This window comes from Micromesistius poutassou, assembly GCF_964030765.1.
Source record: "Micromesistius poutassou genome assembly, chromosome: 14".
Lineage (NCBI taxonomy): Eukaryota > Metazoa > Chordata > Actinopteri > Gadiformes > Gadidae > Micromesistius > Micromesistius poutassou.
Window position 1 is genome coordinate 5,706,116 of NC_140284.1, and position 24,603 is coordinate 5,730,718.

At 41.9% G+C, this 24,603-nt stretch overlaps 1 protein-coding gene across 2 annotated transcripts; it reads left to right on the plus strand.

The window, feature by feature from the left end:
- The first annotated feature begins 642 nt into the window (after positions 1–642).
- On the plus strand, positions 643–11,224 carry LOC311358010 (toll-like receptor 13). 2 transcript variants are annotated; one of them, XM_084477991.1, is made up of 4 exons: positions 643–834; positions 3,894–6,510; positions 8,543–8,660; positions 9,937–11,224. In XM_084477991.1, exons 2-4 carry the CDS (start codon positions 4,023–4,025, stop codon positions 10,196–10,198), a joined length of 2,868 nt encoding a protein of 955 aa, XP_084334117.1. In that variant the 5' UTR covers positions 643–834; positions 3,894–4,022; the 3' UTR covers positions 10,199–11,224. The 2 variants fall into 2 exon arrangements, with proteins under 2 accessions (XP_084334117.1, XP_084334118.1); XM_084477992.1 differs by having other exon boundaries at positions 6,366–6,510.
- Positions 11,225–24,603: the final 13,379 nt, after the last annotated feature.

Sequence of the window (24,603 nt, forward strand, 5' to 3'; positions counted from 1 at the left end):
AGGAAGTGTATCTCTGATACTTCTGTGTTTCGGTCACAGTGGTGTTGTCTTTCTGTAGCAGTATTTCTCTCTCTCTCTCTCTCTCTAAATGTAATGTTTTACAATATGTTTTTCAATGTTTTTAAATTAAAACAAATGTTTTAATACATAATTAATGTTTCTTGGTGAATGAGAATGTTAAGGTATTAATCTGAAAGGTAAAACCAGTGTAATTTAACCAAACAGCCTTTGTGCCCTGTCATGCTCATATATGGTGGTGTCGCTGAAAGTCCAGTCTTTTTCATGAACAGATGGCTATGAGTATTTTTCTTGCTAAGCGGTTTTGATATAATACATGACTGACTTATGTGGTTTATGGCCGAACTTAACATATACATTTAAGAATTATTGCTATTCATTACTCTTAGATGAATTGCCATCTTTTCAAAACAGGTTAATTTGTCATTTTCCAAAAAGGTTCTTTCTAATATATTTAATCTATTGTGCACTGCACTGTGTCAGGAGAAATGATACTTCTATGTTTAGGTCACAGTGGTGGCTGTTGTCTGATGGTTCCTCTTTTCTTTTCTTTCTTGAGATAGACAGTACACTTATTGTTGAAACAGTAGATCAGCAATACAACATTTTAGGGTCAGAGGTCTATTGACCACATGGATTTCATGCAGGATTAGACTTGGTGTTGTATTATTGTGTGTTAACTTTAGAGTGTACAGGCTACATTCTGATTCTGCTCTCTACGCAACCTTATACATGCGTCATGCAAATGGCATGTTCTGAAATATAAGTAGACCTGGTTAACGTTGAATGATTTTCCAAAGACGGAGGATGAATCGAGTGAGTAGCTATTACTTCTATTCTATCTATTGCCGAATATCTGCATTTATTAACGCACTACTAACGTTATCTTACCTTAGTTATTTGCCTCATAAATAATGCTTATTAAAGATGGTAAGATATTTGCTTGCTTACTTTAGCAAGCTGGCTCAAGATGTTTCCTACCATAAATGTTACATGCATGCCTAGCTTACATGGTAGCATTTTACAGTATTTAAAAAAATCTGAAAGCAAAGGTGAACGTAATCGTTTTTAACCTTGATTTAAATGTAGTTGGGGGAGCGTACCTATGTTCCCCAGGTCCTATGTTCCCCATTTCCTCTTGAGAAAATTGTGGTTTTTTGTTATTGTTTGAGCTGAAGCCTTGCTCTGCTTCAAATACATCTTTGGAACTTTACTCTGGTTTTGGGTTCAGATTTCACACACACACCTGACATTTATGTATGTTGCCTACTTAGACCCAACCTAACACCCAGTTTAATCCTGCATAATCCCCATGTCAATGTGGGCCATTGACATAGGGCCATTATCAAACCTGTGGATATTCCCATACAAGGCCCGTTTTTATGTTATGTTTACATTAATATATAAAATGTCTATAACAAAACAAATTAGAGTAAACTGATTAATCTTCAATTATTTAAATCAATGTGTTTAACCTTCAAGGATGATGAGGTTATTGTGTTGAATCCTTGTTGCATATAGACATTGTCATTTAGTATTTTATTTAGAACAAATATTTTAAAAAGAAAAATGATAGTGTCAGTTCCCTTTTCCCCTTAATTTCCCTTTTCTTACTTAATTTGGCTACTTCCTTTTACTTCATCATTTATAACCCAATAGACCACACACAAAATATCATTTCCAACCAGCTTTTATCAATAACACATACTTTTGATTCACCATACGCATCAGGAAGGAGACCAAGGGCCGTATTCACGAAGAATCTTAGGGCTAAAAGTAGTTCATAAGTGGCCATAAGTAACTCCTAAAAATAATGGGCGTGTCAGTCTTAAATTTAGGACTCCTAACTTTTTTCACTAAGAGCAATTCACAAAGTATTTTAGGCCTAAAAGTAGCACCTAAGTCTAGGAGAGCTTAAAAGTCCTCGAGAGGACTCCTAACTCAGTAGGCTAAGACCTATTCACAAAGAATCGGAAAATGGCTGCGAGACATTATGGAGACAATGGAAGACTGTGAATTGATAAGGCGATATAGGCAAACTCGTGAGGGTATCAAACTTGTTTGTGTGGAATTCTTGTGGAATTAGTGAATAACACTCCGATATTTAGCAACAGGGAAAATGCAACTTTGCAATGACGACGATTTAGGAATATCGCAATTTCGCAACCATCAGTGATTAAAACACACGGGGGCAATGTTACAGATGTACCTTTAATCATCCTTAATTATTTAATATATAAATATAAATAAATCACTTAACCCATCATTATTTGTCTCATGTATTAATAGTAATACAACACTTTAATCATCATTATTTATTTGAAATAAAAATAAATGGTTTGAAGTAAAAAAATAATAGGCCTATAACTACTTTACTTATTACTTATGATTACTATCTAATCATTTTTTTGTAAGATAATTGATTGTATTGAGTTTATAATCTGCTCAGTAAGGAGTCGGACCAGTTGGGCTTTTGCTTGCGTTTCACGTTGTCTTCTCCTTCATTCATCATGATAGGAGGACTTGAACGGCAGTATGGGCTGATATTTAAAGTGTTTAGTGGCGTGGCCACGGGTGTGCATGGGTGTGCCTGGGACACCCAAGCGTGGTCCTGGCACACCTAAATATTTTCAGAATTGATTCATTACAAGGATTCCTTTCGATTTAAAGCAAAATGTGACAGAGAGCGCGGTGAGCGGTGCGCGTTTCACTAGGACTGCGTAGTGACCGGTCTAGGTCCACGCATTCGCTACCACAGAAGCGGGGCTGTGAAGGAAACCCCCCTATTGGATTTTGCGATTATATCCATACATTTCATTCCCCCATGTACAGCGTGGAGTTATTTAGTGGAGAGCCAGGGCTGCTTTCAGGATGGTCGTATCGATCGCTCCGGACCCTGGCTTCCACTGGACACTTGCAGCAGTTATTCTAACAGCGTTCCGGTAATTCACCGTGAACTTGAGGCCACCCAAACTCTCACAGGCGCATCTTAATCAATCTCTGGCTACGCCCAAACTTTAAGTGCTGGAAATATGCTCATTGGATAATAGTTTGCAGGGTGCTTTTAATTTCTTCCTTGATATAATGCAATTTACGTATTTTTATTGTTTGCTTTGGCTCTCTTTTTAACGTGCATCCAACGTCATTATCGTGGTCTGCACAAACTTGTCATCGTGCGTGTATTCTGCTAACTGCACTGTCCATAACTGTTTGATAGGACTTCATATGTAGCCTAGGCTATTTCCTTTTTTTCCCGTTGATTTAGTGGGCTCGTTTGTGGGAAGTTGCGAATGAGGAGACCGCCGGCACTCAACAGCCAATCACCGTACTGACCGCTTCAAAACTCGTGCACGAGAATCGACGTAAGGGGGCGTTAGGGGGCGTTACTCTTAGTTCACTCTTAGTGATTTATCCTTAGTATGAGTAGGTCTCAGTGGCTTTGTGAATAACTTTTAAGAAAAAACTCCTACGTAAAATGTTTTAGCGCGAGTTAGGAGCACTCCTAGCGGTAAGATAAAAAGCTTTGTGAATACGGCCCCAGAGCAACAGGTACATCACCTCCTCTTGTTAAAATGTGTTTCGGGCCAACACTGCTTAGCCTGAAGCAATCAGTTTCTCCTTTGCTTTTTTACTTATTTATTTATTATGGTTTAAAAAATAGATTATGTAGGCCTTTATCTATGACTGAAATTCATTATATTCCTACACAATATTAATTACCATGTGATCATGTTTAACTGAGGATGTTGACATCATGTAGGCCTATATAAGACGTTTTCATGAAATCTCAAAACGGATGCTATGCCTCAATTCTAGTATTCCCATAGCAGATTGTAATGACCGCTCTCGTGTATCTTTGTGTGTCTGTTTGACAGTTTTTGGGGTTGGCGGTTTTAACCTGGACTGAAAGAAATTAACGAAAGAAACCAAAGATCCCCTTGGTAGGACTGGAGATCCATTGTCTTGGGAATTACCAACATCAACAAACTTCTTTGTGTGCTGGAATGAAAACGAAAATTGCGATGCCGTTAAGAGGAATTTGTTTCTCTTTATTTGGAATATTATATTTCTTTATGAACAGTTTTATTTGTCCAACTACTGGCTACGTGCTGAAGGACTGCTGGGTCACACCGAACAAAGAGGCCATCTGTCAGAAGATCAGTCCCAAGATCAAAGTATTTCCAAAGGACATTCCAGCAAGAGTCACAAGTATAGACCTGTCTAAAAACAAAATTTCTAAACTAAATAAAACAGATTTGGAAAATTTACCAAATCTGTTGCGCTTAGACCTGAAACACAACTTGATCTCTAAGATTGAATCTGGCACTTTTGTGGGTCAAATCTCTCTAGAGGTGTTGATTTTACGCAACAACAGGCTTTCTAAGCTACAGGAGGGTATGTTTGATGGCTTAGTCAATCTCACAGAATTTATTCTGACTTTCAATAACATCCAAACAGTAGCACCAGCCTCTTTCAAGTCTCTGAGCAAACTTAGGATTTTGGACCTAGGCCATAACAAACTGCACAACTTAGCAAACGTCTTACAACATACACCACATTTACAAAAACTGTACATTCATGCAAATAAAATTTCCAATTTTCATTCTTGGGAGCTGTCAAATAAGTCTACAGAACTTGATACACTTGATTTGTCTGAAAATGAGCTTAGGGTCTTTAGGCTCACTGCAGATATCTTTCCCAAACTCAAAAGCTTGAACCTTGAGTATGGTATAAAGAATGGTATCGTCTGGGAGGTGAATGACACGTACCTTAGTGGCGTGTCTAAACTAGATATCAGTGGGGTTCACTCCTCATTACATGGACTGCAGGAAGTTCTAGAGACATTTAACTCCTCACTGATGAATCTGAAGTTAAACCATATGAATAACAATCTGCAGGTTCTCATCAATATTTCCTGCAATATCCCATCGCTGAGCTCTTTTGCCATCCGAAATAACAACATCAAAGTTATAAGATCAGACATGCTGCACTTGTGTACTAATCTGGAAGAGTTGGACATGGGGATGAATGAGATAAATAACATCTCTGAAAATTCGTTTCAATCTCTTAGGAAGCTTAACATTTTAATTATAAAGTTTAACCGTCTCACATTGGTTCCCTATGCCATAAGGAAAACTGGAATCTCAGAACTGGATCTCAGCTCCAATAACATCAATGTTCTTGGCTGTGATGATTTTGCCAATATGACCCATCTCAGAATTCTCCATCTACACAATAATCATATTTTGGCTCTCAAGGATTGCATTTTCAAAGATTTGGTCAATTTAAAGAACTTAACGTTGCAAAACTGCAGCATTAGTAAATTAAACAGCGTCTTCAAAAGAAACATGCCAAATCTTATAGAGCTTACTTTGTTTAACAATCAACTCGCTGTTCTAGATTATGGAGAATTTAAAGCTCTGGATTCCCTCCAGAGGCTGTTATTACAGGAGAATAAATTAAAACAACTTAAAAATGGGACTTTTTTTGGACTGTCCAGTCTTATATATCTTAATCTCCAAAAAAATGAAATTGAAATTACAAACGGTGCTTTTAGTGACTTGAAAGCTTTAAAGACATTGAATTTGATGAGCAATCGCCTTATATATGCATCGGAAGAGCCTATTACTTATCCACCATTTACTGAGCTTTCACACCTGGATATATTGGACATTTCAACTCAACGCAAATATCATAATTTAAAATTCCCTCAAAACTTTCTACAAGGCCTGACAAATCTTTCAAAACTCAGTCTGGAGGATAACAAGTTTACATCCCTGCACCCACACACCTTCAACTATACTCCTAATTTGAATAGGCTTTTTTTGTCTGCAAATTATTTAACAGACATTTCCGACAATTTGTTTTCCCCAATTCAAAAACTAAAAACTCTTTACATTTCACGGACAAACCTGAGGTCTCTCGATTTTCTGCTCCATGCTAACCTCACGGAGCTGGAGTACTTGCAGGTGGGCATGAATGTCTTTTCTGTGATTAGAGAACCAGTGATGCTGTCTCTGTCAGCACTTAATTACCTGAATATGAAAGGTAATAGCTTCAGCTGTAACTGTGACAACGCATGGTTCCTCCAATGGGTAATCAACAACAAGCAAACACAAGTGTATGATGCATACAACTTTGAATGCAACTACCCTCCAAACCTTAAAGGTACAAAACTGTTGGAGATGGACGTCCATTCTTGTACAGTAGACATGGACTTCATCTGTTATATATCCACGGCATGCGCGGTCATCATGACCATAGCAGTCTCCTTCACCCACCATTTCCTGCAATGGCATCTGGTCTACGTGTACTACCTCATGCTGGCGTTCCTCTACAACTTAAAGCACAAGGACAAGCGTGCTCATCAATATGACGCCTTCGTCTCCTACAACACAAACGACGAGGGCTGGGTGCTGGGGGAACTGCTGCCACAGCTGGAGGACGAGCAGGGCTGGAGACTGTGTCTGCACCACCGAGACTTCCAGCCAGGTGAGGAGCCCTATCCGGAACATCCTCTTCACCTACATTAGCATACATGCTAGCCCACACTATTTAATATATTGTATATACATGCCAGTGGCTATGCTATTAGATATGCTCATAAACATGGTAGGGGAGTTTTTCCCGACTCAGAATGAGCCTTCGATGGGTGCCATAAGCATGATTAATCAGTTTACAGCAAAGGCAATCGGAGTCTGTGTTATGTTATGTAACAGAAAACAATGCATTTTCTTGTTGTTTATGACCATTTGATAAGCAAACATGTATATTAAGCTTGAGTAAATGAAACCACATCAACAAAACTGATCAAATTAAAAATGGTATTAAAATGTAGGAAGGACCAGGAAATTGCATTGGTGGTTGACTGGTCAATTGACTGGTCCTTAATTTCAAAGGCACGAATAAAAAGATATCTCTAAACACAAATTAACCCTAACCCAACCCTACCCATCCCTCCTCCCACCCTCTCTTCCTCCAGCTCTTCATTCTTCAATCCTTGCCTCTGCATCACATGTATCCATTAAAAAAAAAAAAAATATATATATATTATTTTTAAAATCTTGGCTTTGAATCTTGTCTAATGCCCACTGATGATATCCTGTTTATACTCACACTCACCTCTTCTGCATTTCAAATATTAAAAATCGAATGAGGCGCTAAACAGGGCGTTGAATTGCAACAGATTTAGTTTGAATCTGCATAACACACAGATTATTAAATTGAGTTTGAGCCCTGCTGACATGGTGTATGTGGTGCACACTGTGAGAAAGTGAAATCCCTTTTCGCTGTCTCTCCCCTTCCAGCAAAAGGATTGTTGTATTGGTTTATTTGTACGTGTGGCGTGTGCGCGTGTGTAAGCAGGCAAAAACGTGTGTCACATGGTGAAACCGTGAGAGTTGGCAGCTCTGGTTTATGTTGTGTTTGAGATTTGCACCATGGAATTGTGTCGTACAGAGGCGCCAGCCTGAGGGGCATTTGGTATTACAACTGACAAGCTAAAACGCAGAAGGGCCATAAATTAAACTAGCAATAGGAAAACTCTCAGATGAAAATCACTTAAAACTCCTCCACAACATGAATGCAATCTGGTTTTATTATATATACTTACATCAACTAATAGTTTATCATTAAATCAGTGTTGTTGGCAAGTAGTAAAGTGCTAACAGAACAGAAGTGCAAACAACTGTGTTAGCATGTAAGCAAATGTATGGTTCGAAGATGGCTAACATTGACTGACTCACTAATCTCACTAGTCAGTGAGATTAGAGACAAGCTCAGACCGGTGCGTTTCTCTTTCTTTCGATTTTTAAAATTTGTTTCAACCAATCATGTTTCTTGAGGTGGGGATCTGTAGGCGAGTGATTGACCAATACAAACTAGGTAGAATATCTTCATAACGAAAGAGGAAGCACAGCGTAACTCCGTCCATCACAGTTGTTGGTTTCTGGCCCAGGCTCTATGCTGTCTCACCCAAGAAGCTTTGTTATAACAGTTGTTCTGCTGGACCTGAGATGACAGACTAGCCAACTGCTCTTAGGCAACTAAGATCAGTTTGACTAGTGAGAGTATGGACCCACGTGGCTGGAAAAGCTACAGTCTATATATCATAAACAGAGTTTAGAATAAGGACTAATATAAATGATTTCAATTTATAAAATGTATGTATTTCGAGGGGCCATGCGATCGTGGCCTACTAATTCATAGGATTTATAGCTCAGAGAGCGGCAGCACAAGAAATTCTCAGAACTGCATTCTTAATGGTCGGAATTGTCGCAATAAAGGTTTCATCTGGTTTCCTTATAAATTATTATTGATGTTAGCCCTTCATTCCCTAGCGCTGTGATGTAGCAAAGCTACAGTTTACTGTTTTACCTGAGGGGGTACTCATGCTACTACCCATACACAAAAGTTAAATTATAATTATTTTAAAAAACCATAATGATCCTGTTTTAATACGTGATTGATAGAAATGTACTTAAAATATTATTTGAATGTATTTTCACTGACCAATGCTTTTCAGGTAAACCCATCATGGAAAACATAACAGACGCCATCTATGGCAGCCGGAAGACCATCTGTGTGGTCAGTCGTGATTACCTGGAGAGTGATTGGTGCTCCAGAGAGATCCAGGTAGCCAGGTAAGAACCCAGAGTTTACATGCATGACCAGAATATGGTTGTTCATTAAATCTGCTTCACATATACTTGTGGTCTTATTGCAAGACCCTCATTCATCCTCCCTCCAAATGTAAAGTGTAAAGGACCAAAGGACTAAATTAATCATTTGCGTCGGCACATCTTGACGTCTCTAGACGTGCTATAACGCTCTAACCACTAAGCCAAAAGTTTGCAACCAGGTACTGTTTCTAACCTTCTTAAGTAAAAGCTGCTATTGGTAAGATTTAAGAGCTTTTATTTGGGTGTCATTTGTTAGGAATGCGCAGCTATTAGTGAGTGAAATGCAATGTTGTTTTGTGTCCACTGCACCAGCCTCTGCATGACCCAATTTAGATTTTAGGGCACTCCCGGCACTTATTTCTGACTAATCAGTGTATCTTTGCCCTTACTGACCTGAAACATAGGGGAAAAGGGAGTAGAATCTTGCTTCAAAATTGTGTTTTTTCTGCTCACTTTCTTTACAACTCTTCTCTTACAACTCAACTCTTCAAAATCATATTTACACCACCTTTAAGGCCTCAGTAGTGAGGTTAACCCATAGGGCATCTGTCACTCTATAACACAAGCAGTCCAGTTCAACAGTGGAAACATGCCCCCTGCTACAGCACTCACCTCCATTAAATCGACAAAGACATAAGGACAGACAGGGAACATTTATTACTAAGACATTGAGAATGGTAAGGGTGTTAACCATAATCATATGGGTAACTGGTGTACAAACATTTTAAAGGAAAAATGGTATGGCAATAATACAGTGCATAAGGTTGGGACAAGTGACCAAAACAATAATGCTGTAACTTATTTTCCCGCAATGTGTCTCAGTGACTGCCCGTGGTGCATGTCTGTGGAAAGAGTCCTGCATTTACCCTGTTTGAGCAGGTCACCTAATTATCCACAACACGTGTGTAATGAAAAAGAACCTCACTTTAAGGGCCAAAATGATTAAATCACATCGCTATTTTCTCAGAACTGACTTGCTGATCAATGATTGGCTACATCAATGCATGGAAAATGTAGCAAGTTCAAAATGTGTCAAGTACAGTACTTGAGTATAGTAAGAGTATTAGTAAGTATTTCTACTCAAGGACCAATACGACCCTAGTGTATAGGTATGGTTTGTGTGGTGCTGGATGCGGGTGGGTGTCCAGGGGTACGATGAAGTCTTCAACAAAGTCTTCTTCAGGTTAAACAGCTCACATATATGAAGAAACAACTGTACCTGTTTCCATTTCCCCAGCTTCCGTCTGTTTGACGAGCAGAAGGACGTGCTGATCCTGGTGTTCCTGGAGGACATTCCCATGCAGCAGCTGTCTCCGTACTACCGCATGAGGAGGCTCCTGAAGAGACAAACCTACCTGAGCTGGTCCCGCGCAGACGCACACCCAGACCTGTTCTGGGAGAAGCTCCGGCAGGCCCTGGACACCCGAGAGCGCCCAATGGGTGAGCATCTACGGCTCACCGTGGAGGATGGACCCCCCGGAGAGAGACCAGACCAGTAAAAGTAGAAATACTGGGAGGATGGGGGGGGAATTATACTAGAGACTCTGAGGCCTGTCTCTATGGAGGGAAAGTGAAACAGTTCCCCTTGCCAGCTTTGTTTGTTTAAACTCTCATTAAGGCTGTATTGCAAAACACCTTCTTAATCTGGTTAATGGGCATATCTGGTGTTGATTTGTATATGCATTGTTGACATTGGTGTAATCACTGTCTCATGGGATTTGACCCCCGGGCGTTTCAACTTCTGATGAAATCTGGGGAGAACTGACCTGAGTTTGGTCTGAAACATTGAAGACTCCTTCAGGGTGGGAGTTCTGTTGTTTGCCAATAGCTGAGTTTATTAGCTCAAGTGCTAACCAATCATTAGCATGTAAAGGTATGTAGAGCGCCATCACTATAACAAGGGTGATGTTCCCTAAGTGTATGGAAGGGCCTGCATTTCACCAAGCTATCGGGTGTGCAAAGCCTGTCCGTGACACTTGTGTCCGTATGCCAAACAACGTTATCGCTTGTTTTTTGCGTAGCTCCATAGCTTATTATTGTATCAAGGCCTAACTTAAAAGTGGAAACTATGGTCATTGTTAATTTGAAATTAAACTTGTTAGACCTGTCACAGAGGTCTAACAGTAAGAGGCAAAAACAGGTGGAACTCACTAAAGCCGTTTCTCAATACCAAGTACGCGGACTACGTACTCGCGGACTTGGAAGTACGTACTTGGCAAGTCCGGACTTTCAAGTACAGACTTCCGAGAACGTGAGTATGCACCTGCAATTGGAACAGCAGCGGACTCGATGATGCATCCTGGGATATTTAACGGTCCCAAGTCCACACAAGTCACCTCCGATGCATCCTTGGTAGAACGGCCTCATCGAGAACGCATCGAGAACACTTCCGGGTTTTACCATAGTACTCGCGTACTTGGAATTGGAACAGTGCTTGGGCTACCACTGATGACGTTTAAGTACACGAGCACACACGAGAACGCGAATTGAGAAACGGCTTAAGTATATTATAGGTCTGCATGCCAGCGCACATAGTTAACATCATGAGATACACCTGTGTTCGCCTCTACTAAACCAACCAAGTCCCACATGATTGGTCTGCCCAAGATTTTCTGGATCCATCGGTCTAGCCAGATAATGGAAAACTCAATTTATTTATTTACTTGGAATATTTCAATTCATATAGAGATTATTGACCTGTTGTATAATGATAAGGAAGAAAAACAAATACTGTATACATTAGCCAATGCATCTTGATAGAGAAAACTATGATGATCCAGGTAGGATACAGATGTAATTAAGTGTATGCAACACTTGAGTAGTCCATTACACCTCTGTGATGAAGGCCTATTCACTGTAGTGTGAATTTTTTTGCACCTTATTTAGAAGATTAATCTGAAACTGCTGTTTTCTTCAATATAAATTGTATAAATAAAATTCTTGTTCACAGAAGATATTTTTTTATATATCACTGTTACACTGCACTAGACTTTTACACCTTAATCATATCACTTTGTCATGATTTATAAACACATGTATACAGTGGTGTTTAGTAAGAAAGTAGAAATTCTTCGTTACTGTACTAGTTTTTTCAGGATTTGTACTTCACTTGAGTATTTACATTTCTACTTTTCCTCAATAAAATGTATACTTTTACTTCGATACATTTGCTCTTTGCATCTTTGTTACTCTCTACAAAAATAATGCTCTCTACCACCACCAAATTTTGTTTACGTTTCGATTTGACCCAATAATGTTAGTATTAAGGGGTGGGAGATGGGCACCTGTCCAATAGTAATTAGGGGTGATGGCGGGCCATCAGACCTGTCACTCAAACCTTGCGCCAGTTGTAAGGAGATTTGGTTCATAACGTATTAGTCGAGCTGGTGTTGACTGTACATAGTTCTCCGGTTTAAGTTCTTGTAAGATTATTTCAAGTTGAAGATCTACATGTATGTGTATAAGATCTGTAAGAAGATCATTTTATGCATGAATATTTTGAGGGTTGTTTTATTTTAGCTCATGTACTAAACATACATTTTCTGTGGATGTGTCCATGCACACACGCGCACATGTGTGTGTGTGTGTGTGTGTGTGTGTACGTTAGAAAAATGGTTAATATTGCTAGCACGTCACATCATCAAATTAAATCAAACTTAAAATTAAAAAGGAATGGATGTCAAATAAGAACGGGGTCATTACTGTGAGGGAGAGAGGGAAGGTGAGGAAAGAACCTTAGTATTGATGTTATAGTTTATATATATTTTATAAATAGCGGAGCCTAGATGCCTCTATTATTAACAGCTACAGACCAATATCAAATCTACCTTTCATAAGTAAACGCATTGAGAAAGTTGTCCTCCAGCAACTTGTCCTCCAGCACTTCCTGGCTTCAACTGGCAGCTATGAAATATTCCAATAAGGATTTCAACCTCTTCACAGCACCGAGACCACCCTTATTAAAGTTGTAAACGACATGCGGCTTAACACAAACTCAATAATAATGCTACTAGACCTCAGTGCTGCATTCGACACTGTGGACCATACAGTACTTGTGGACAGGTTAGAACACTGTGTGAGGCTTTCAGGCACAGTCTTAAGTTGGTTTAGGTCCTACCTACAACATAGGAACTATTTGTTTCCATTGGCGACTTTGTATCAGAAGAAAACCAACGTGACATGTGGAGCCCCACAAAGTTCGATATTAGTGCCCTCTTTATTCAACATCTACATGCTCCCACTAGTGCAAATCATGCAAAATAATAACATTGACAATCATTGCTATGTCTATGACTATCGGCCCATAGATCTGCTGTGCCAGTGCATTGAGGAAGTCAATGCCTGGATGTGCCAAAATTTCCTTCAACTAAAGAGGACAAAACCGAGATGCACATTACACCAATTCTTAAACCGTTACATTGGCTCCCTGTAGGTCAGAGAATTGATAGAAAAATCATGCTGCTCACCTATATAAATCCGTACAGGGTTTAGGGCCAAAGTATGTAACTGATATGCTTGCACTACATAAGCCTTCTTTCTAGACCACTAAGATCTTCTGAGACCAGATCTGTTAATTATCCCCAGAGTAAACACGAAACATTTACTTTGACCACTTTTAAAACAAGACTGAAGACTTTTATGTTCACTTTAGCTTTCAGCCGAATTTAAATACATTGCACTTTTAACTTTTGCACTTTTTCTATAATGTTCTGTTGTTTTTCAGAGTGATGTATCGAACCCTCGAAAAGTGCTAAAAAAAACTCCTGGAAAACTTAGCGGTAGTGTTAGCAGCAGAGAGTAGAAGCTATCAGGCAAGTGTTATTTTTAATAAACTCCTGGTGTACTTACAAACTTTCCAATGCCTAGTTTTGTGAGTACAGACCCTATGTGTACTACTGCAGAAGTGTGGTAACATTCCAGGCATTATTAGTGGGGTAATTTACGAGATATGTGCACCGTTCCATAAGCGCCAGTACTAAGCCATTCGGCTGATAACCCTATCATGACCAAATATTTGGCTGGATGTCATGGTGGAAATTACCCTAGGGTGAATTTTACTCCGAACCATCACTTTAACACCCATTGCACGGTCCAAAGTGTTCCGGTGGCTGGCACCGACGGGCAGGCCGCTGGATCCCCTGCCAGTGGCTGCTCCGGTGCGGCGCAGCCTTCCCCCCTGGTTGGCACGCCTGTCCCCTGCAGCGGGCGGCACACAGAACACGGTGACCACGCCCACGGTCGCTACAATGCTTTCAGGTTGTGATCCTGAAGGTCCAGGTTGGGCCAACAACGTAGGGACTGCCTCGTCTGTAAGGACCAGTGGCGGTGGGTCGATAGAGGGCGCTAGGGTGCCGCCCCTCTGTGAAATATTCACTCGAATATATCTGCCAACTTTGAATAAACTATTATAAATACGAAATAAATCAACAAAAATACACAGCGTTTATCCTTGTTTAATTGTGTAGATAGACCGTACTTGCCACTGCCAGCAACCATTTAAATGCATCTGAACGTCAGTGATTTGGGCTAGGCTAGTTATTGGTCATTCGAAATAAAGCCCTCCTCCATGTCAGGGGCGCCGGCCAAGTTGAAGTCAATGTAAGCTCGCAAACTTTTTGCTGTCTATGAAGCAGAGATGGCTTTTCATTGGGTCGCAGCAGTGTGCGCCCCGGGCCAATGGTATGGCTTTTCTGTTTTTTTATCACCACGATGATTGGACAATTCAGCGAATGAATCAAATAGGCTACCTCCCTCAGCAGCATTCGCGCAACACAACTACTCCAGAGAAGAGATAGATCGCTAACTAGCAGAGAGTTGTAAAAGCACTTTCCACCAATTTCAGTGGAGGAATTGGACTCCCCAAGCAATGTTATACTTACAAGGTTCATTTAGTATTTTGGCCTGTAGCATATAAACAAAATAAAGCAACTGTCACATATTTCTAACTGCATTTGAAATAGACATTGAGACAAAATTGACGCTATAGGACAGTGATCATGATTTGCCTCAATATCAGAATAACAACAATGGGTAAGCTTGTAAGCTTGTCCAGGCCCTGCAAGTCAGGATGTAGGCTATTAATCTGAATGAATAGTAGGTAATAGGTAGTGGCCATCCTCAAAATGCACCAGAATACAGGAAATCAAATTTTTTATCAATTTTTATCACCAGCCGCCACTGGGCGTCATCCTCAAGTTCTTCGCCACAAAGCCAACAAAGGACCCTTCACTCCCACTTGCTCACACCATCAAATCCTTCAAATAAACCATAGCTTCCCCTTGCATATTTTTCACAGGGATTTCCCCCCTTTGTGATGCATAAAAAAACAGTTCTTTCAGTTGTTTCCCATTGAAGCAGAGAGCTTGTCTAGCCTATATTTAGCCTGTGAGCTTGGCTGCCTGTAAACCGTGCATACAAAAAAATAAAAAAAACTTGGTAAATGAAGGGACGATTTTCCTTTACAGTGGCTCTTTTATGCCCACACAAAATCTTGTCCATTTCCTCAAAACTGAAGAAATAAACATCATCCATTTTGGCAAAAATTCTAATTAAGGCCTTGCCTAAATCAAAGACTCCCAGCTCCAGACCACTGGGCTGAAGCAGGTCCTCTCTCACCAGATGGCCTTGGCAAAGTTGCCTATAATACGGCAGATGAAAAACAAACGGACATAAGCGTTCTGCACGTCCGTATCCAATGACCTTCCGGAGAAATCTTTTAAATTCTACCGTCTGGATGTCGGTAGAAATGTATTGCCTTTGCTTGCGTGTCAGAAGGAGCGGTATCATTCGGGCGTTGGTTATTAAAAACGTCCTATCAAACCCTCTCTGTGGACAGCTGCTAAACCGATAGAAGAATGTACTTGAAAAAAAAAAAACGCTGGGGCGGTTTAGCTCGGTGCCTAGCCAGTGTTGTATCACTGATACAAAAGCTGTGTCACGGGGAGGAAAAAACATCATCATCATCATTAACATCATAATCATCATCTGCCTCAAAAACACAAACGTTTTCCGACTATGCTGTGTTAAACCCATCAGGGTGGACGGTGAGTGTATGCAGGAGAACAACAACAGTGTTTTATTGGTGATTAGTCATAATCACATGGAGATGCTTGCGCTGAAACGTTAGACGGAGGAGAGAAGGGAGTTCCCCCGGGGCGTTCTGTGTTCCAGACAAGCTCTACTGAGAGAGAGAGAGAGAGAGAGAGAGAGAGAGAGAGAGAGAGAGAGAGAGAGAGAGAGAGAGAGAGAGAGAGAGCGCACATCCTCTCTGAATAATCTCTCCTTCATCACATGGACATATATATTTGTATTGTAATTGTAGAAAGAGTGAAAGTCACAATCACATTGATTAGCCGGTACTGCCTTTGTGCTTTCTTCTTATTATTCCTCTTCCTCTGAAAGAGATCACAAGAAACATATGGACTCCATCATCGCAGGTCCCAGATGCCTTACACTGCAATTACAGTCTTAGGGCTGAAGCGCCACACTGCCCTGGCCGCTCAAGAGACTGCTCCCTCTGAATCAGCTGCTATCTAAATCACTCACAGAACTCCTGACGGCACACCATGTATTTTACTTCAACCCCGAGAGTCCTTCATTATAGACCGCTGGAGCGATCGCAGTCCTCAACCATGTTGCCACACACACACACGCACACACGCACGCACGCACGCACGCACGCACACACAGTCACACGCACACACACACAGTCACACGCACACACACACACACACAAACTCACACACACATACACAATCATGCAGACGCACACAAAACATACACGCACACACACACACACACACACACACACACACACACAAATGCACACAAGCATAAGTCCATACACACACACATACACACACACACACACAAAAACAAACACACACGTGCACACAGGAACACACACAGAAACACACACACACAAGCATATGCATTTACATACATGCACACATAAACAACACACGTGCACACAGGCAAACACACATTAAACACATACACACACACACACACACACATACAAACACACACACACACACACACACACAAACACTTGCCACATGTGGTGTTCACATGCATCACTCAACACACACACAAATAATGCGGCTGACACAACTTTTCTTCAATGCACAGGATCAACTTCTCCAAAGGACGTGTCTTCTCCCTGAGGTCTGAGCGTTTCACTTCAAAGTCCACAGGAATGAGTCTCGGGTCACAAGGGCAGGCAGTGGATTGATGCTGCATTCAAATGCACTGATGCTAACAGGGTATTCCCAAATTCCCAAACTGAATTGAGGAATATTGTGTGTGGACCACGCAGTGGTCACCTTTCACACACACTTTTCTCCATGTGAATGTATTTCTTCTACCTACCAGTGTATAATAATAATGATTATCATAGTAAAAACAATTATTATTATTAATGTTATTTTTATTATTATAACAACAAGTACTATTATTATTTGACTTTTTAAATCAATTCAGTAAATGACAACAAAGACCAAACATTAAAACGACACGAGGACAGGAGGAAACAGAGCATTTTCATATTGCAACAACAAAAAAGCTTTCAAAAAAAAGGACAGCTTGTTAGATTTACCTGGCAGGTTCCTCAACACCTGACCATAACGATCTCACCGTCACCGTCATTTCTCCTGCATGGTGGAGGGAGAGCCTTGAGCAGGGCTTTGTCTCACCTGCCATACATCGATGGCTCGCATACAACAGCCTGTATGTCAGGTTGTTTATATACTTATATACTTATAATCTGCATTTGCGTTCCACATCAATCTGCCGTCTGCTTAGTGTTATGCGTGAATCAGGTGGGAACCATTCTTGGGAGCGCATGTACCATTATAGAAACAAGCAGTGAAAACAGATCAATCTAGTCTCCCACAAGAAACCCATGGCTTGTGACTCAGGTCAACATGAAAGAAGTGTTAGCATCAATGGCTGGTGGATGGTATAGTAGGATTGCGGCGGTTCAAAGTTCAAAGTGGTTCAAAATATGCTTGTGAAGGGGTATGCTGTCTCACTCAAAAGTGACATGCTGTTGACGCAACTCGTTCACGCTAGCGTTCCATTCATAAACTCAGGCCCCTTTGACCTTTGGCCCATGGCTCCAAAGAGACCCTGCTTTTGCTGTTTTTGCAGGAATGGCTGCGTGGTCAGTTAAAGGGAAACCCTGCGATGTGTGTGTAGTAAGTATACGTATAGATATTTAGGCTTTATGTAGGGTGAGTATCTTTATGGTATGTACCAAACCCAATGTACCAAACCCAAACCCTCCTGCATACTTACAAACAAGCACACACACACACACACACATACACACACCCACGCACATTCTTTATTCTGCCCTTTTCGATTTTTTTATCTCTTTCGTATAATTTGGCCTTTTCCATCCCCTGCATGACCTCAGATGCACGAAAACCAAAACACTCTATGAAGGTCGCTATGAAGTCACATGAGGGTGGGCGTGACACAGGGTGTGAGGGAGGGGGGGAGACAGGGGGTGAGGGCGTGTTGTGTGTTGCTGAGGCACGTCGGCCCCCCTTCGTAAGCCGAAGCAAGTGTTTTGGACGCCCACCCTGAAAAAGGCCCATGGCATGACACAGAGTGGGCTCCACGTCTAACTCATGATCTGGCTGTATACATTGAGGGAACATTGCGTCGAGACGGTCTACACAAACGGATCAGCATTGATCCACTGATCACTAATCCTCGTAATAAATGTTCTTAGAGAGTTTGTTTAAACAAGCGGTGTGAATGAGTTATTTGACTGTGTGTTTTATGCATCTTACAGTTCTCCAACCTTTTGTTGGAGTGCTTTGATTCATAAATGAGTTTATCTCAAGTATATCTTCATTATTAGTATTTTGTGGCTCTGTGGGAACTGGCATGAAAATTCTTAATACCAATGTTAAATAACAATATTACATTTCTCGTCGGCTCAGTTTGGATATTGATGGTTTAGAAATGGTCCCTAGCTAGCTACACTTAAGTCGCACCGGATCTGGCCAAAACCAAAACAAGGCACCGTCGAAATCAACCCAGCATGGCGTACAACACGCCTATTGAATAGATTTTTACTGAAAGTTTGCTCAGCTAAGTAGCTTCTAAGTGTGTCATTGGGCGCACGTGGGCACATATTAGGATGATTATGTTCACATGTAAACCAGGTTTGTAAACCGAGGACCCCTTTGCTCAATTTCCACTGAATTTCCACCCCCTACCCCCAGAAGTGCTGCACGTGGAGTCTTGGACCATTCATCATCATGTCAATAGGCGGCCTTTCATTGGTGGTGGTGGTGGTGGTGGTGGTGGTGGTGGTTGTGTGTGTGTGTGTGTGTGTGTGTGTGTGTGTGTGTGTGTGTGTGTGTGTGTGTGAGGGAGGAGCAGGGAAGGCCTGGTGGTGTGTGAAGGGCACAGTGAGGTGCTGGCCCTGACCCGTCTAATGGCCGTCATGTGTGTAGCAATGTTTCCAGTCCCATTTGTACCATTTCCTCTCCCCAGACATATTACAGGAATGACTTCTTTACAGGGTCAAGCGTGAGACTATGGGTTGTTGGGGGGGGTGGGAATGGTCACTGGGGGACATTTAGAGAGAGAGAGAGAGAGAGAGAGAGAGAGAGAGAGAGAGAAGGAAAGAGTGTTAGAGAGAGAGAGACAGAGAGAGAGAGAAAGGTGAGTAAGCGATGGGGTGATAGAGTGGAATCATGATGCATGCTGTGGGGCTCAGGGGAGCAGGGTTCAGCGCTAGGCTACCCCCAACAGACACACAGTAACCAATCCTATTTTATTTTATTGGTTACTGTGTGTCTGTTGGGGATAGTGCTGAACCCTGATCCCCTGAGCTCCATAGCATGCATCATAATAGGAGGAAATGTCATCTGGTCAGCTTAGCACCGACCACCACAGGGAAACACTTATTAAGCTAACATTACGACCTGTCTCTCCAAATCAACACGGGGAAACAAAGAGAATTCTGACAGGAGTTGAACTTGGAGTGGATAAAGGTGACAGGAATGTGAAAGTTGCCTGATCGCCCAAGAGTGTAAAAGAATCAAAGTGATGAGATTGATGGGCCCGCCAAGAGCTAACTACAACACAATAAATCCCATGTGTCCCTCTGTGATTGGTGTGCTAAGGGGGCTGCTTCTGCGGAATCACTGGAATGGTGTTTAAACCCTTTCTAAAGCGACCAAACAACAGACATCAATTACAGCAATACAAAAAAGGCAGACCCAATACCAATTTGTCACTCGCCCTTGAAAGAAAAAACTGTTATTTGGTAGCCCTATTCACACATCTCTCCAATGTGGTGCTAAATGTTTTTAATATTGCGTTTTATTGTTATATTTTAATCTTAAATGAGGCCAATTGTGCTGCTGTGCAGATCACATAATGACGGACAGACAATCTGTCACGCATGTAGACACACACACAGGCGATCGTGCTCATGCACACCATGCACACCCCAGCAAACACACACACACACACACACACACCCTCAAACACTCACAAACACTCAACATCAAACACACAGACATATATACACCCACGCCCACATAGACAGACACAGACATGAAGGGAAGATAGCAGATACATAATGGGGTTCAGATGAGGATAATTTAATATGGCTGTGCTGCCTTCTGAGGAGGACCACACGAGGGTAATCTTACCGTAGTTAATGCCAGATTTATACGTTGTGTTGCGTTGTTTGATAGCCGTTCTTAACAGCCTTGTAAATGTGTTAGTCGTGCCAGCATGTCGTCCGGAGCTCTCAGTGAATATACGATGGGCTCCATGTTTCTTTTATTATGTTCTATTCAACAGCCCAGGCCTGTCGTGGTTCATCCAAAGAGGAAGCTTTTTACCTCAATTATTGTGTTTGGTTTTACTTTTTGAAAAGGAAGTAAGGAAATAAAGATTTTGATTGTGAAATCTTCCAAAAATCTTCATTTAAGGATGCGTAATGTGCTGATAATAAAGCACAGCCTCAAAACCCTAGAAGCCACTTTCAAGGTCACTGACCAAGCCATGGATTGCCTTAATACATTCTAAAAAAAAATCTAAAGCAACCTACAACAGTCTGTTATATGTTCTACTGAAAACATCAATAACAATTTCAGCTAGGTAGAGTATCACCACAACCCATTTTAAGTGGAATAAGGTCTGTAATAAAGTGTTGACTCCCTGGGACTGAACATAACTTCACTGCAAACTCACATCACACTGCGTGGAAGTTAAAAACACTACTTCATCTAGGACATGTTACCCCTGTCCCTATTTCTTTGGTTCTTCTGCATGTCCAGTGGCGCAGCAGCAGCTAAACCATGCATGTCTACTTGGTGATTGGTGGAGATTGCAAGCTGCTTGGGGATTGGTGGAGGTCATGATTAAAGGAAGGGTAAACATCAACAGCTATGTTGAGCTGAGATAAGCACAGAAAAAACATTCTGAGCAAGGAATGAGAAACGAAAAGAAGAGAAGGGGTAAAGCACAGAAATGTTGAGAGGGAGACATAGCAAACATAGTAGAGTCAAGAGTATAGACTCAGGTGTTGTAACCATTGTTGACTTTCTCATGATATTGAGAGGTGTTGAAATGTCAACACACAGTACCTGAGGTGCAAGGTCTAAACATAGGTCTAAATGTCAAAAATTCATGAAGAAGAACTTAAGAACCAATAACATATGTAAACGCACGGACACACACACACACACACACACACACACACACACACACACACACACACACACACACACACACACTGTGGCAACCCGGCCCCGCCCCAATCAACGTGATGCAGAGCACCTGAGGAGCCGGGCGGAAGCATGCTTAAAAGGCAGGCTTCCACACCCATTCAGGGCTCTCTCTTGGCCGGGGGTGGAAGGAGAGTCCAGCCGTTGTGGCTGTGCCACCCGATTACCTTTTTGTTCTTTTAAGAAAGACACTTTATGTTGGATTGAACATGCCTTTGTGGCTCAACAACTAAGGGGTTTGTGTGCTGATTCAAGCAAGGTGGGTTCACTCCCTGAGCTGGGTTGCCACAACACACACACATACACAACACACGCACCCCCAAACACACATATTGTTTTTCCTATTTATTCCTAGTTACTGATTTGATCATCGACAGAATGTGTTTTGTGCAAGTGAACATTTTGCCAGTGTACCCTGTCAATATTGGCACCAGCAACAGAGGCATTCTTCAACATGGCGTTCTTGTCTTATGTACCCGCCTATTCTGTAAGTGATTTGTAGCTTTCCTGCTTTGGAAGCAAAGACCTAATGGAAAGCATGTACATATCTTTGCACCTGCTTACAATCTTTCTCTGTGTACTAGTAAAACACATACAGGAATGCTATCTGCCATTTTAGATGGTTTTCAATACATCATTCTGTTTGTCTGATCGGCTGTCTGTCTGTCAGTCTGTCCACCATCAAATCCATCCCCCAGCACCCCTTCATTGTCATGGCCATTGTCATCACCATCGCTGTCATCACCATCGCCGTCATCACCGTTGTCAAACAAAAAAACACATCCTTCACATCAAACAAACATGGAGGAAAAGGCTGATAATACAAAACACCCAAGTTGACCAAAGCAGTAGCAGTATACAGAGCCCCAACTTATTCTTATATTATTCTGTATGTATCTGTATTCTGGATACGGTTCAGTGCATTGGATCATAGAGATTTACATATTTCCCATCTGTCTACAGTGGAAACAAACAATGTATGTAATAAAAACAATGCTTGACCCATAGTTCAGCACAGCCCCATATGTGATGCAAACAAGATGGAGAGAAGACTCTTTGTATCACAGCAGGTGGTACTATACAGTGTGCTCGTGTATGTGAGTGTGTGTGTGTGCATGTGTGTGTGTGTGTGTGTGGGAAGGCGTATCAGTGTTTGAACAGTGCATTCCACAGTCGGGCTGTACAATAACATTCCCTGCGTTGGAAGCAGGGATGGTTATGGATGTGGAAGCGAAGCATCCTGGTGATGTCGGTCGATACATTGTACTGTATACCTGCGGGGTTGCAAGGCATTGAGACCTCCGCTAACGCGCCCCATATGTCGGTATGTGTGGGGTGAGAAGGATGGAGTTCAAAGTGTAGCCGCATTGTTATAAGTTTTCTGTGCTGGGTGCAGTGATTTGGTGATTTTATATCGCACATTCAATCCCGCTCAAATGTCAACTTCATGTGCATCTCCCTAGGGCCTCAAAGACCTGGGAACCTCATGTAGAACCTTTTCTAGAACATAATCTAGATTCTAGAACATTTTCTAGAACACAATCTATAACATCCACTGGAACCTCATCTAGAAGCCCCACTAGTCCGTCATCTAGAACCGCCACTGGAACCTCTTCTAGAACCTCTAGAACTGCTGGAAATCTAGAATTGTAGAAGCTCTAGAGGTTTCCGGAATCTAGAGAGCAAGTTCAACTGGTTCTAGAGTGTCTAGAACCTTGTCCAGAGCGTTGCCTAGAACCTCTAGAACCTGGGTATAGAATTCCTCCTGGCCGTCTATGGTTGGACCGCTACACCGAGAGCAGGTGCTCTCCCTCCAGGCACAGAGTGGCCCCCTTTGAAATCCAGGCCCACTGCCTTGAGAGGAGGAGGAGAACCCGGAGCCAGAGCCGTGTCTGCTGACGGTCCAGTTTACTTTGTGGGGGTGGGGGGGGGGGGGGGGGGTTGATTGAGGAAGAGATTGTTTGCTCTCTGGCCGCGTCCAGGCAGGAGGCCTCCAGACTCCCCAGGGGCCCGCGTGCGGTCAATGTCTCCCTGTGCCAAGTTCTACCCTCCTCATCTCACCCCCAGCGCCCCCCTCTCCGAGCCTTAGAGCTCTGAGCCACCACGTCGAAAAACACCCCCGGTGTTTGGGCCAGCGTGAATAGAGGCCTTAATGCTCAGTGAAGCTAAAAACACTTCAGACACTGGGAACCTCAAAGGGAACATAGACTATTTATTTTAGAAGCACCTCTACCTCGCTGCTTCTCTCACTCTCTCTCTCGCTCGCTCTCGCTCGCTCTCTCTCTCTCTATCATGCTCTTTCTACCTCTCTCCCTTTCTCTACCTCTCTTTCTCTCTTTCTCTATCTACCTCTCTCTATCTCTCTGTACCTCTCCACCTCACTCTCTCTCTGTGTAACTCTCACTCTCACGCACACTCTCTCTACCGCTCTCTACCTCTCTCTCTCTCTCTCTTGCCCTCTACCCCTGGTGCTGTCTCTGTTCATACTTTAAAATTCACACAGATGGAGGTGCAGAAGCATAAGGGTATTTAGCCAACATCTACGATGGTGGATTATATTATGAAGCCAAATAAATTGCTACTTGACCGCTGACCTTCGCAGCAGTGGGACTGTTTGTGAGTTGCTAAGAGGAATACACTGTTCAAAATGTTGGAATGCAGAAATAAGAAATATATACAGTATATCCATATATTTGTATATTGTGCTAGCTGTGCACAAGCGTGTGTCAGGTAAAGAAATCACTATCTCCGATCTACCATTACTTTTTGTTGAGTCTTCTCATTTAATTCAGTCCAACAATGTTTTGGTGGATGACCATGAGGTGCAGAGTTCTTTGGTTTATTCAGAGTGGAGATTTGAAGGACATGTGAACATAGATTTGTTGATTTGTTGTAAGTCGAGAGATTTACCCCAGATGATATGTGTTGTCTTTGATGTATCAGGCTGAAATGGTATAGATGTCTTCAAAACATCTGTGAGAAAGAGGAGTCAATCCTCACACACACACACACACACACACACACACACACACACACACACACACACACACACACACACACACACACACACACACACACACACACACACACACACACAAGCACACTCCGCATACACAGACGCAAACACACACAAATGCACA

What these genes read in the sequence shown, in the direction of transcription:
- LOC311358010 (XM_084477991.1), top strand. Translation starts at nt 4,023, where the DNA reads ATGAAAACGAAAATTGCGATGCCGTTAAGAGGAATTTGTTTCTCTTTA. An exon ending in CCACCGAGACTTCCAGCCAG is followed by an intron (nt 6,511 to 8,542) that starts GTGAGGAGCCCT and finishes AATGCTTTTCAG; the next exon opens with GTAAACCCATCATGGAAAAC. An exon ending in AGAGAGATCCAGGTAGCCAG is followed by an intron (nt 8,661 to 9,936) that starts GTAAGAACCCAG and finishes CCATTTCCCCAG; the next exon opens with CTTCCGTCTGTTTGACGAGC.